The sequence below is a fragment of the Caloenas nicobarica genome, chromosome 2 (assembly GCF_036013445.1).
Source record: "Caloenas nicobarica isolate bCalNic1 chromosome 2, bCalNic1.hap1, whole genome shotgun sequence".
NCBI lineage: Eukaryota > Metazoa > Chordata > Aves > Columbiformes > Columbidae > Caloenas > Caloenas nicobarica.
The window spans coordinates 148,012,652-148,025,350 of record NC_088246.1 but is presented as its reverse complement, the minus strand read 5'-3'; the positions used below and the strand labels follow the sequence as shown (position 1 = coordinate 148,025,350).

General features: G+C 32.3%; 1 protein-coding gene across 4 annotated transcripts in view; it reads left to right on the top strand.

The window, feature by feature from the left end:
• CSMD3 (CUB and Sushi multiple domains 3) overlaps positions 1-12,699 on the top strand; it is a 647,755-nt gene that overhangs the window by 570,003 nt on the left and 65,053 nt on the right. For 3 of the 4 annotated variants that reach the window (XM_065630191.1, XM_065630189.1, XM_065630188.1), the window contains 4 exons: positions 306-494; positions 4,943-5,128; positions 6,479-6,673; positions 8,573-8,746. In XM_065630191.1, the coding sequence (XP_065486263.1) occupies positions 306-494; positions 4,943-5,128; positions 6,479-6,673; positions 8,573-8,746 (744 nt within the window). The remainder of the gene's footprint in view (positions 1-305; positions 495-4,942; positions 5,129-6,478; positions 6,674-8,572; positions 8,747-12,699) is intronic. The other variant, XM_065630190.1, reaches the window with a different exon arrangement.

The following is a 12,699-nucleotide window of genomic DNA, read 5'->3' as shown; positions in this document are numbered from 1 at the left end:
TCATCATGAACTAAAATTCTTGAGCATACTTGGTTTAAAAAAGATGGTGAAAAAAACAGTTATAAAAGTGAGCTATCACTATGTTTCCTTTGAGGCTTCTAAAATCAGAAGGCCTTATAAAGCCCTATTCTTTCACCTTTATACTCAGTGAAATTCCTTGATGATCAGAATACAAAACAGAACAACTTTTAGTGATGTTTTCTTAGCTTGTTACCAGGTGTCCTCTGAATTCCACAAGAATTTGTCAAGAATTGTCATCTGGATTCTAAATGCATCTTTTATTTATTCAATATTTATCTTTAAAGCTCTCTACTGTAGTACTCCAGAGTCCCCTCCACATGGTTTCATTGTCAGTCAGACAGGTGGACAGCTCAACAGCATGGTTCGCTGGGCCTGCGATCGAGGTTTTCGGCTCATTGGAAAAAGTACTGCTGTATGCAGGAAGTCTCCATATGGTTATTATTCATGGGATGTTCCAGTCCCAGCTTGTCAAGGTAAATTCTTTCATTATAAAATAATATACACAAATAAATTTTTGTTTTCCTTTTTTAATGTAAGCCATGCATTTTCTGACTTAAAATGAATAGAATGTAATCACTTAATGGTCATGTCTCTGTACCAAAATTTTTCTACCTAATAAAAGTGAAAAAAAAAAAAAGTATTTTTTAGAAACAGTATTTCAACAGAATTTTCTGGACTGGCAGATACTAAAAAAATATACATTACTGTAAGTGGAAAAAACCCACAAATATGAAGTATGAAACTATTCAAAAAGTTCATTAAAAACTGAACATTTAGTAAAGTTCATTTATCATGATTCAAGAACTATATAAAAATCAGAAAGACCTCAATCTTGCTACATTTCAAGAACGGGAAACTGACCAAAAAAGCATTGCCCATGATGCCAGTCTAATCTTTCATGGTTTAAATTGAAATCTAAAAGATAATTCTTTGGGTTAACTGTATATTTAATTTCTTCCGCCTTATAAAAGCAAAACATATTCTACTTAACAAGGAAAAGGAAATAGTTATTTAATACCCATCACAATTATATTCTACTTCTTCCTTTCTTGAAAAGAATGCTATTGTTCTGATAACTTACTTATGTCACTCTTCAGTAAGCTATTAGAACTTTTTTTTTTCAGGAGAATTTGCAGATGTGCTTATTCAACATATGTACATTTTATTCCTATTAACCAGTGGAGATTAATGCTATAGGAATGTTCCATGTTAATTTCCCACTTTTTTTTTTTCACAAAAAGTCTTTTATCTGTACATTTGTAAAGCAAAAGCTTCAAAGCTTTTTGATAAATTTCTATTAACATACACAAGGTGTGCCTGTACTTTTCAAACATGAATGTCCTCAAAAAAAAAAAAGTACAGGCAGTGCATTTTCTACATATCATTCATTAGTGTTTTCTCCTCTTCAGTTATCTAAGGACTGCCTTCATTACACTTATTTGTAGAACTTGATCAGACTATTAATTAGGTATATCAAACAATGTGGAATGAAAAACAAAACAAAACCAGAAACACAGCAAACAAAAGCAACCCTTACTGAATTCAAGCAGCAGATGATTATTGTCAACATATTGAGTAAAGTTCAGTAATGGAAATTGGTTTAATACTCAATTAATACTTTACAAACAAGTTAAGTACTTAGTAATCTCATGGTGTCTGATTAAGCACAAAGACTGTTGGTAGCAACAGTTAGCGTATTGAAAATTATTTAATGTAAGTATTAATTTAATAACAGATATTTATAATTATGCATTTAATGACGGCTAATTTTGATACATGACATGGACTTTATTCAATTCTTCCAGCAAGACCTTCTATGCAGAAGCTGCAACTCAAACCAGCAAACTCTTCAGATTCAACCTAAAGACACATTATTACTGCAAGACCCCTCACGAACAAGCTGCTTCTATACATCAGTCATACATATAAGCTTATCCTTGTTTTGCTGAGGTGAAAATTATCCCCTATACCCATATGATACAGATGATTTATGGTATGATCTCTTGTATGAAAAGGTTGAGAACATCATCAGTAACTATCCCTCATGTTCTTTCATAGAGGATATTTATGAGACACAAGGACTTTGCCATTCCCCCTACTACTGAGCAGTACAGCTTCACCACAAAGTAGTTCTAACTCTTTTAAGTATGGGCTGTGGTTTTTAGAACCTCGTGATATAGACTATAAGCATTGTTTCAACAACTATTTTAATTGTCAGTCTATATTTACCAATTATTTTGCTAGGTGATATCGGTCGACAATCTTACAGTCTTACCTTCTACTTCACATTCTCTGTTATGTATAGCATAAATAGCAAAGCCATTTTAATCAGTTCTTTCACACATCTGAATGTAGGGTTGCCACAGATGACCATTTAACACAACAACAACAAAAGTATTAGTTTTTTATTTTTGCAATTTCTTTTAAAAAAAATGCATCTCGTTTTAATCTATTTTCTGTCTCCTAAATAAAGATTACTAGTTGAATCACAGTAGTAGTTACTGGCATCATCTATAGGAAATGAGAAATCTAAGGACTTAAAATTTATGAGTTCTTTAATGATACCTCTACAATCAGCACAGTTAGTGGTTTGTGGTTGTTTGGGGTTTCTTTTTAGCAATATTAAGTCTATTTCTTGTTAAATATTTTTTCCAGCCTGCAGAATATTTCATGACTGTATTTAAACTCATTCTTTCTATTTACATTTTTCATTTTGTATCTGTACTATTACTATAACTCCTGAATCCATTTGTGTAACTAATGAATGCCAGTAGCTTTTATTTTCAAGTACATGATTAATGTTAGAGTAGTTTTTAATGTTCTCATTCTTATAACTATATGAATAGAAATCTCAATCTCTGAAACTCTAAATAGATAATATCAGCCATTCTTCAAATCAGTTGCACTACAGGACTGACAGAACCTGAAAAATCCAGATATAATATTTTAACCTTGGATGAAGCCTTTTTATATTGTTTATAGAAATAAATGTATGTCAGTAGAAGAGTCTCAATGCAGTAGCAAGGAATCAAAAACAAATACCTCAAGCCAGACTTCAGCAGCTGCCTGAAACCTCTTTCAAAGTTAATACAAAAGCACCTTTCCTCCGGCATGGAAAGAAATACAAGGAAGCTGCTTCGAAGTCTAATATTGTATTAGTATAATCGTAACAATAATAAAAAATACTTTCAAACTTTTATTGCTTTTACTGTTGAGATATTAACTATTCTATTTATTTAGACATACATTAAACTGATCATAATGTGGAAGTGTTGTCATCCTTGTATCCATCTCAGTTTTAATGATATTAAACCTCTTATCACAAGATAATAAAAGATTCCCATGGTTAACTAAATTATAAGGTTTGATTACAATAAACTTTTAAAATAAGTGCTTTTGAAGGAAGAGTTTACCTTGGCCAGTTATACAATAAACAGTGTTATTTGATTATACCCTAGTTAAACCAGCTTTTGGTTATCCTCCTTTTTGCATGGATAGGTCTGCCTAACGCTTGCTGCTGCAATCCCAGCTATTGAGGAATCTAATATACAGTAAACACCAACTTGGTCATATGTTTTCATTTTAGTGTTATGAAGGCTCAGTTTCAGTGATATTAGGGGAAATAGTACAGTTTTATCAGATGTTTAGTAAGAAATGGAAGATGGGCCTTTTTGTTCAGTTAACTTGTCACTTTTTATCCCTCTGGGATCATGTCTTTGTACACCATGGAAGATGGAATTCAGTGACTCTCTTGGGGCCTTCACTGTGTCCTAGTCACTGTTTTCATACTTTCTTCAAAATGTGTGTTTGTCTCTAGTTGCCAGTAGACATTGTGATAGCCATGAGATATATGTTTTTATGGTTGCCCAGACAAGGCAATAAGAAAACTAATAATAGCTTTATATGATCTTTTTCAGTACAGTATGCAATTTCTTTTTATGGCAATTCAAGCATATTTTAACACTGATCCTATCACCTTTATTAGTGCTTTACCTGTGACTCAGCTGTGATTATTAGCTTTGGTACAGTGCCATGCTGTTGTTATATTGCTTGTGAAGCAGATCTGTCTTATGTCAGATCAGCTCACAATAGGGGCAAAAATAGATTACTCCTTTTCATCAAATATTTATACCTAGTCTGTGAAGCTTAACTTTTCATATCTCTGTGTAGTCAGATTAGGTGGTTTCTTGGGGTTCAAGATTCCACTTCAAAGTCAAGGATTTAAATGACTAAGCCCCCCCCCTTTTTTTTTTATCTGACCTGCATTTGATGTATAGTGTATGTGGAAAGTATTGATTTTTTTCAATTTAGGGCCAGATCTTCTCACGGTACTTTCTGCTGAATAATAATAAAATAAAATAAAATAAAATAAAATAAAATAAAATAAAATAAAATAAAATAAAATAAAATAAAATAAAATAAATAAGGCTTACACTTTCATTTGACAATATTTTCAATATTTTCAAGAGAGTATTTTCTTTCCGCTTTACAAAAGGAAAAATAGTGTTAAAAGTTCATTTTAGTGCTGTGCCAGAGGTCACACAGTACAACTGCTGTAAGAAACCTGAAGTACAAACTAGATTCCTAGTGTCTTAGACTGGTGTTTTACTCATTCAACCATGCTGATCATATTTTTTCCACATATTCTCTATTATCTTCTTCATTTTAAATGGATAGCTTCAGAGTTATGAATCATTGTTCTTATTTTTAACCTCCTCCATGAAAAGACAAAAACTTCCTGAGATTTAATTCCCTAAAATTTTAAGGGAAGTTACTTGTGGTCTTAAAACACACATTAATGAGTTAAAAAGTAATTTTCACGAATTTATGACTGTTGATGTTACAATGCATAAACCCTTTGTATAGGCAGAAGCTTATAGTGAAGAAAATATAAAATAAATATATCTTTCTCTTTACTCAGCAATATCTTGTGGAATTCCTAAAGCTCCATTAAATGGTGGGATATTAACCACAGATTACTTAGTTGGCACCAGCGTTACTTATTTTTGCAATGATGGGTATAGACTATCAGCTAAAGAACTTACTACCGCAGTCTGCCAGCCAGATGGTACCTGGAGCAATCACAATAAAACACCTCGCTGTGTAGGTAAGTAACATGTTAAAACTCTCCAGTGAGTAAGAACATGGCTGTACATTTTGTTTATTTATCTAAGGCACAAGCCTTCATATTACTTAAACTTGCAGCTTCAGATTACTTTAATCTAGAGTAATTGCTGGTATTAAATTGTTGTGAAATGTGTATTCAAAATGTGTATATCTGAGTTATATATTGAAACTTTCTGTTACAGCAGAAGAAATACACTGGAGACCATGTAATACATTCAAACTGATAATTAATTTACAGATAAATCAAAGTTAATGGTTGCAGAGGTTTATGCAAAAGCCATCTCTTTGGTGAGAGCAGCACAGTTTATGTATTGATAACAAACCCTGTTTACTATTCAGGATTACAAAGTCTCTGGTATTCTGTGATACTTGTTTGAAACTGCTGCTGATTATTTATATTCAGCCCGTTATTATAATCCTACACCATCTAAACTTGGGGTAACATCAATGAAGAGAAAATGCATGTTCAATCCCAAAGAGAAGTGGATACCATCAGTTGTAAATGTGGTATGAAAACCCAAGTGATTGTAAGACTGATACAGAAATGTCAGAGTGTCTGATACACCTTAAGATTTGGATTATCTCACTCAATGAATATTGGAAAGGAAAGAAAACGTGCCTTCGTATAGTTTTCAAGGATTCTCCCTTTTGCCTTTTTCCTTTTTTTTTTCTTTTTATTTTTATTGTGAATTGCATTCCCTCATACCTTTTCCTCTATCTAAAGAACCAATCTGAAAGGTAAGAAAGAAAGTAGTATCCAGTATCCTCTGTGCCTTTTTATCATGGAAAAAAATGTTGTACTTGTTAACCTTTTTCTATTAGATTAGGGTGGTAGAAAGTTTTTGTTTGTTTTTTGGAGGAAGAACACATAGAATTAAGACATGAGATAAAAAGGTGTAGCTTCTGAAAAAAAACATGTTGGTTGTGGATATTGTTTTATCTGTCGCCAACATGCAACCTCTCCAAATGGGTCTTTAAGATCTCAGAGAAATTACCTGGATTAACAAATAATTCCTTTATTGAAAAGCAGTTAATATTTTAGTAAAGATTCTTATGTCTGATGTAAAATGTCACAGGAGTGACAGTGAATTCAACCATGGTACTGATTCTATCTACACCAGTTGCATAGCTCTGCATATACAGTCACTAATCTGGGCCATTGATCGTTATTAATTGAAACACAGACCACAGACAATTTCAGATACAGTCTTACTCTGCAAATATTATGTCACTGTGTCTAAAATACATTTCTGAATTAATAATGGTACATATTTTCCTAATTTGCCTGTACTAAGCCACAAATAACTATGTGTTTTTGTTATTTTGGAAGTTGTTACATGTCCAAGCATAAATTCTTTTACACTGGAACATGGAAGATGGAAAATAGTGAATGGTTCACATTACGAGTACAAGACAAAAGTAGTTTTCAGCTGTGATCCAGGGTATTATGGTTTGGGACCTGCATCTATTGAGTGTCTTGCTAATGGCACCTGGAGTTGGAGAAATGAGCGACCTTACTGCCAAAGTGAGTACATATTGTATCTGCATCTGCTGTACAGATTTCAGATAAAAGTATTTTATTTGGCTAAATTAGAAATTAACTAACTAAATATTGGGATTAGTTAATTAGAAAAAGTTTCCTGACTGGAATTCCTGATTATCCTAAAGGCTAATATTTACAAATACAATCCATTAGGTTTAGTGACAAGGAAATATCTGTAAACACAGTTTCGGAATTTAAAGGTCCCTAAATCTGTAGCGGTAAAAATAAGTAATAGAGAACATTCCTATTATTTTTCTAGGTCAGGAATGCTGTATAGTCTAGAAATGTGAAACCGTCATATCCTGTCTACACACTTGATAAATAAAATAATCTCTCCTTTCAGCTGGTTATCATATAGTGTGCAAGTCTACCGCATTCCTTCTGTTTGCTGGTATTCTGATGACCTGCAATAGCTACTTTTCAAAAACATAAGCAATGATTATTCAGACACTTTAAACAGGTTAAATGTGTGCTTACAATTATGTTCCCCTCCTCTACTCCTGTGAAAAGCAGGTTTCTTTATTTATTTAAATTTAGACATCTGTTTTTCAAAATTGTTGGGTTTTGGGTATACTTTGAAACCCCAAAGTTCTTCTTCATTGTAAAGCACCACATGATGTACACTCTGACAGAATGGGATATGACTGTGGTTTTGGTGCATGTATCTAAACTGTGTGTATCTGCATGTATGTATATAAATGTATGTATGTATGTATATAAATCCAGCTGTTTAAAAAGCAGAAAAAATGCACAGATAAGCCAAATAACTGTGGGTTAGAAGGTATTTAGAATTTATTGATAATATATTTGGAAATAAAAAGGGGGCTGGAAAATGCAACTCCAAAGGCAGATTAACTACATTGGAAATTAAGTTCTTTATAACATAGTGAAAATTTCATTTATAATTTAGCTGATTTTTAAAATTAATTGCGATATTTCACCTCTGCCAGTGCTAAAAATACTGCGTATGTATCTGTATCTATATATGTCTCTGTGTATATAGATATTTTAAATACTATATATGTACTTGCAACCTTTTTTCTTTAAAAAACAAACATATTTTCACTATATTTTGGGAAGTTCTGTTTACAGTATTGTCACCTACATTTTCTTTAGCATAAAGTGCACTAGCTGTTTCAGCCTTTGGTAATCCACCTCCTTGTTTAATAATGGTAAAGTTCTTTTTACTAAGACTTAAAAGAAAATCATTGAAGAAAAAATAAGATTTTTTAAATAAAAGATGCTTTGAATTGTAAATAATAACAGGGAATTTCATGCACATCAATCACTTATTTTAACAACATATTGTGTGAGTGCTAGGGCAAGCATTTAATTATGAACTAGAAGATAAAAATGGCATCTTCCCAGGAAACCATAAAGATAATTTTTTAAATGGCAACAACTGTGCTATTCCAATATTAAGAAAAAATCATTCATAAAATCAAGGTAATTAAATAGCAATTTAAATATTAAGTATGTATTATAATAAATATAATAAATATATTATATAATGATGAATGATATAATAAACATTATGTATTATATTTATATAAATTTTAATATATAAAGTATATATTATATATTATGTATTATATATAATTTTTATATATTAAATAGCTGTTTAAAGAGCAATGTTCTGAATGGTGGGGGTGTTTATCTTTATAGAGACGATTTTAGTTGGTTCTTAAGTATTATTTCTGGGGAAGTCTTGGTAATGCAGAGTTTTTAATCTATTTTTTCTACCAAGAAAAAACTTAAAGCTGTGAAATTTATTTATTTGTTTGACTGGTATAACTGGCATTGCTGGTTGATAAGTATTATTGTATGTATTTTGTGATACTCAACTGTACATTTCTGTTTTGCTTTGGTTTTGCTATTAAGTTATTTCTTGTGGAGAACTTCCTATACCTCCAAATGGGAATAAGATTGGAACTCAAATCACATATGGATCTACAGCTATATTTACTTGTGACTCAGGATACATGCTCGTTGGCTCTGCAGTGAGAGAATGTCTGTCTTCTGGACTCTGGAGTGGAATTGAGACCAGATGTTTAGGTATGGATGCTACTGTCGTGGCTTCCCTATTTTGTTTCTCTCTGGCAGACAAAAGTAAGCAAAGTGAATCAGCTTATCTCTTTCTGTTATCACATATATTGAAAAGAGTTCTGCATTTTAAGAAATGTGTGTGGCTGGGCTGTTTTTCTTATCGAATTATAGCTATGGTTAGCTTTCTGCAGATTGAATCCCTTTTTCAATATCTCTCCAATGTGCAAACACTGTGTTGCTGGGTTGCTGAATATGTCTCTAAAGTAGAATATAAAAGAATATCCATAAACTGAGACTTTCATAAAAATCTGAACTAGTATATACAGTAAGTATAGGGCTTTATTGCAATGTCGCTTTGTGCAGATTGCTCTTTCCCTTTCTAGACTACTGTCTATCTGAAATAATTTTCTTTCCATAGTTCAGCATTATTTAGTGCAAATTTTCACTTAAGCTTAATTTGAATGACTCATGAAAGAGCAAAAGTGTTGCTTATGAAGCTACAAATCTGAAGATGGAATGTATCTTGACATATAACTGGGGGGAACAGACAGGCTTTATTTCACTTTTACAATGAAAACCATTTAGCAGAGGGAGGTAAAAAGAAAAGATCTTCATGTTTTGTTTGTTTGTTGTTTGTTTGTTTGTTTGTTTTCTAAGTTGCCAGAAATGGTATGACAGACTCTTTGAAATCTAAAAGTTTTGAGGCACCATAACATGTCTGTAATCAAAATGTTCTGACTCTTTTGTGGTTTTTCATTTTTACTGATTTGTCTGCAAAAGTTACAGCTATTGAAGTTTAGAGAAATGCAAAAATTTTCATCAGAGAGATATTAATCTAAAACCAGACAAATTGACTGCTATTTGAGAATAGCACCCTGGAAAAATACTTGCATTTAGGAATTTTGCCCAAATAACTTTATGCCAAATGAAGATCAACACAGAATGAATTGAATTTCTCCTAGTTTTGCCTGTAGAAATAAACGTGTAATATAAGCTTAATAGGTTGCATAATCTTTACTTGGCACTTAAAAGACTCTGAAGCAACAAATTTTTAGATGAAACACTTATTTTTTCTTCTCAAAACAGATCCATTATTATTAAGTTCACATACTATAATGTCCAGTAACAATAAGAAGTTAAGAAGATGTGTTAAAACAACTATATGACCATAGAGGAAAACAGTAATCTACACGATATCATTTGTATCAATGACATATCCAGCAGAGAAAAAAAACCACTTGCCAAATGAGTAGGTGAGGCGCACTCAATCCCAGGAATTCTTCTTAGGCGGCGTCCCAGTCTAAGGCGAGGCCTCCAGTTCACAGTCCCATTGTTCTGAGAAGACCACTCAAAGCGGGGTCTTTGGCGAGGACCCTGTTTTATAGCCTGGTCAGGTCTGGCTGTGGTCATTACAATATTGTCCAGAAGCTTCTCAGCTTCTCTGGGCACCTATTTTGTTGAGGACACTGTCAACTGACTGAGGGTCTCACCCCTTCTGCCCTCCCAGCCAGGTAGAGGTGAAGTCATTCTGCACCTGGGTTAGGAAGGAGTGACTGTCAGCACCATCCTAGGTGTGTAGGTGGGGATGGGCACAGTGCAGCACAGAAGGTGCTAAAGAGCCATCAACTACCTTACTGAAGACTCCAGATCTCATCAGGGGATGTGCAACTGCCACACTTGGTTCAATTCTTGTTTCTCAACAAATAATATGAAACTTGAGATAGAGGGATGGGTTCAGCTAATGATAAGTCAGAAGTCAGAAATTTGTTTAAAAAGGTTCAGAAAGAGGTGTTGTCTAAAGGTCGAGGAAATGGAGGAAATGATGGTAGAATGTGGGAGATATGAGATAAAGTACAGCAGGAAGATCTACAGAACTGTTATTGTAATGATCGTAGAAGTATATTATTGTGTGACTTATGAATAAATTCTCATGCTTATTTTCAATCACTGAAAACTAGTAAGAAAATATGATTTTTATTTTCTACTTCTAAAATTTTTCTGGTCATAACTGTAAACACTTTATCATTTATCTTAGAGTTTTTCTACTTCTACTTGCTGAAAAAAATGTGGTTGTGCTTGGACTTGAGTGCCTACAAGTGTATTTCTACTTTAAGTGTTGAAGACACCCTCAAGAGTACACTTAGATTACATTAATGAAATCCTACAGGATAATATCCCTTTTGTTTAAAAATGCAAGTTATTTCTTTTCAAAAGTGCTACTAAAATAATTTCATTTAATCATTCTGTTAGATGACTTAATTTTTTTTCCAGTTATTTGTAATTAGAAAAAATTATGAAAGGTGGAGTAAATAAGAATATAAGTATCAGCAACAGACTGTAAAACTAGTTAGTGTTGAACCTACCCAGATATAGAAGAGAACTAGAACATAGGTGAACTTTAAATTACCAAAAATTTTGACTAAAATCCAGGATTACAACACAAATAAAATTCTATGACATTGTAGACAGTAGTGTATCATTTCAGTTACAGCCATAATAGTGTCAGAATATGTGGATAGTTTTCACAGTCTGTTTTTGGTTTTGCTTAGTGTTTTGTGGTTTGGTTTTTTTGTTTGTTTGTTTGTTTGTTTTTTCCCAATTCCTGCTTCTTTTATTACAAGAAGAACAGTACTTCATGGCTACTGAATCTTAGGAGACAGTAGATGGCAAAGGGAATTAGATCATTTGACGCAGCTGCCCTCCTTTCTGAACCTCACATTTTTATTTTCAGAATACATAAATAAGAATGTAGTACTTTGTGAGTAATCATATTAACATAATGATCTTGGTCTGATCCTTCACTTAGTGTAGTGGGAAATTGAGTTCTGGATCAGCATTCTCATTCTCTGTAGCTGGTGAGAGAAAAAAAAAAATCAAATTTTAAAAATAAATAAAATAAAAGATAGCTCCCAAAGTAATTCTGGTTTAGAAGTCTTAAAAACAAATAAATGTTTCACAAGATTTTATGGTGAAAAAGTATGAAGAAAATCACTTAAGTCAAAGAGAAAAACCATGACTGTTATGTCTCCAAGATTACAGACTGCTTCTCACAATTTATTATCCTTGAACATTAAATCACTTTCTGGGGGAAAATCTATGTAATAGATCCTTCAGAAGCATTCAGAAACATAAAATAGATTTTTTATTGAATATCCTTTTCATATAAAGACACTGATAAACCTGTGTATTTTGTTGTGCACTTTCCTCAGAGAAGTATATTTAAATATTTAATGAAGTTAATTGTTGTTTCTGTTTATATTAAACCTTAGCATATTTAAATTATTTAATTTATTCTGACTTTTTTTGTTGTTTATTTTTTTGACATGAGTAAAAATGATCATTAAAACATATATTTTCATAACTACAAAAAATTTTGAGGGTTATTTATTTATTTATTTATTTTAATGACTGTAATAGGACATTTATTAAACTGAGTGTTTCCCAGAGTGGAAGTATATAGGTTCCACTTGGTTAACATCATGATTTGAGGACCAGGATGAGTACTTTTTTTTTTTTTTTTTTTTTTCCCTATGCTAATATAGCTTACCAGAAGAAAATACACAGACATTTCTGGAAAGCAGCACAATTTTTAAAGTGATAGAAGTTGAGGTGGCAGAGATCAGTATGTGCTGAAATGAATTTTCTTGTGGTCATTTGTTGGCTTTTAAAATGTTTCCTCTATTACTTTGTTTGTAATTTCAGAAAACCTAGTCAAAAAAAAAAAAAAAACACAAAAAGCCAACAAAACCAAACCCAAACCAAAACAAACACCACCACCAAAACCAACCAACCAAACACCACAACCAAACAAGGACAAAAAAACCCTAGGCAAAAATAAGAAACAAAAATATAGCATGGTTTCAAAAGCCATTCTGTTGGATTCAATTATTCTTAAAAGCAGCAGGTGCTTTATTAGATTATTTCTAATCATTCTGACTTCTTCCTAGAACCTTGTGCATTGT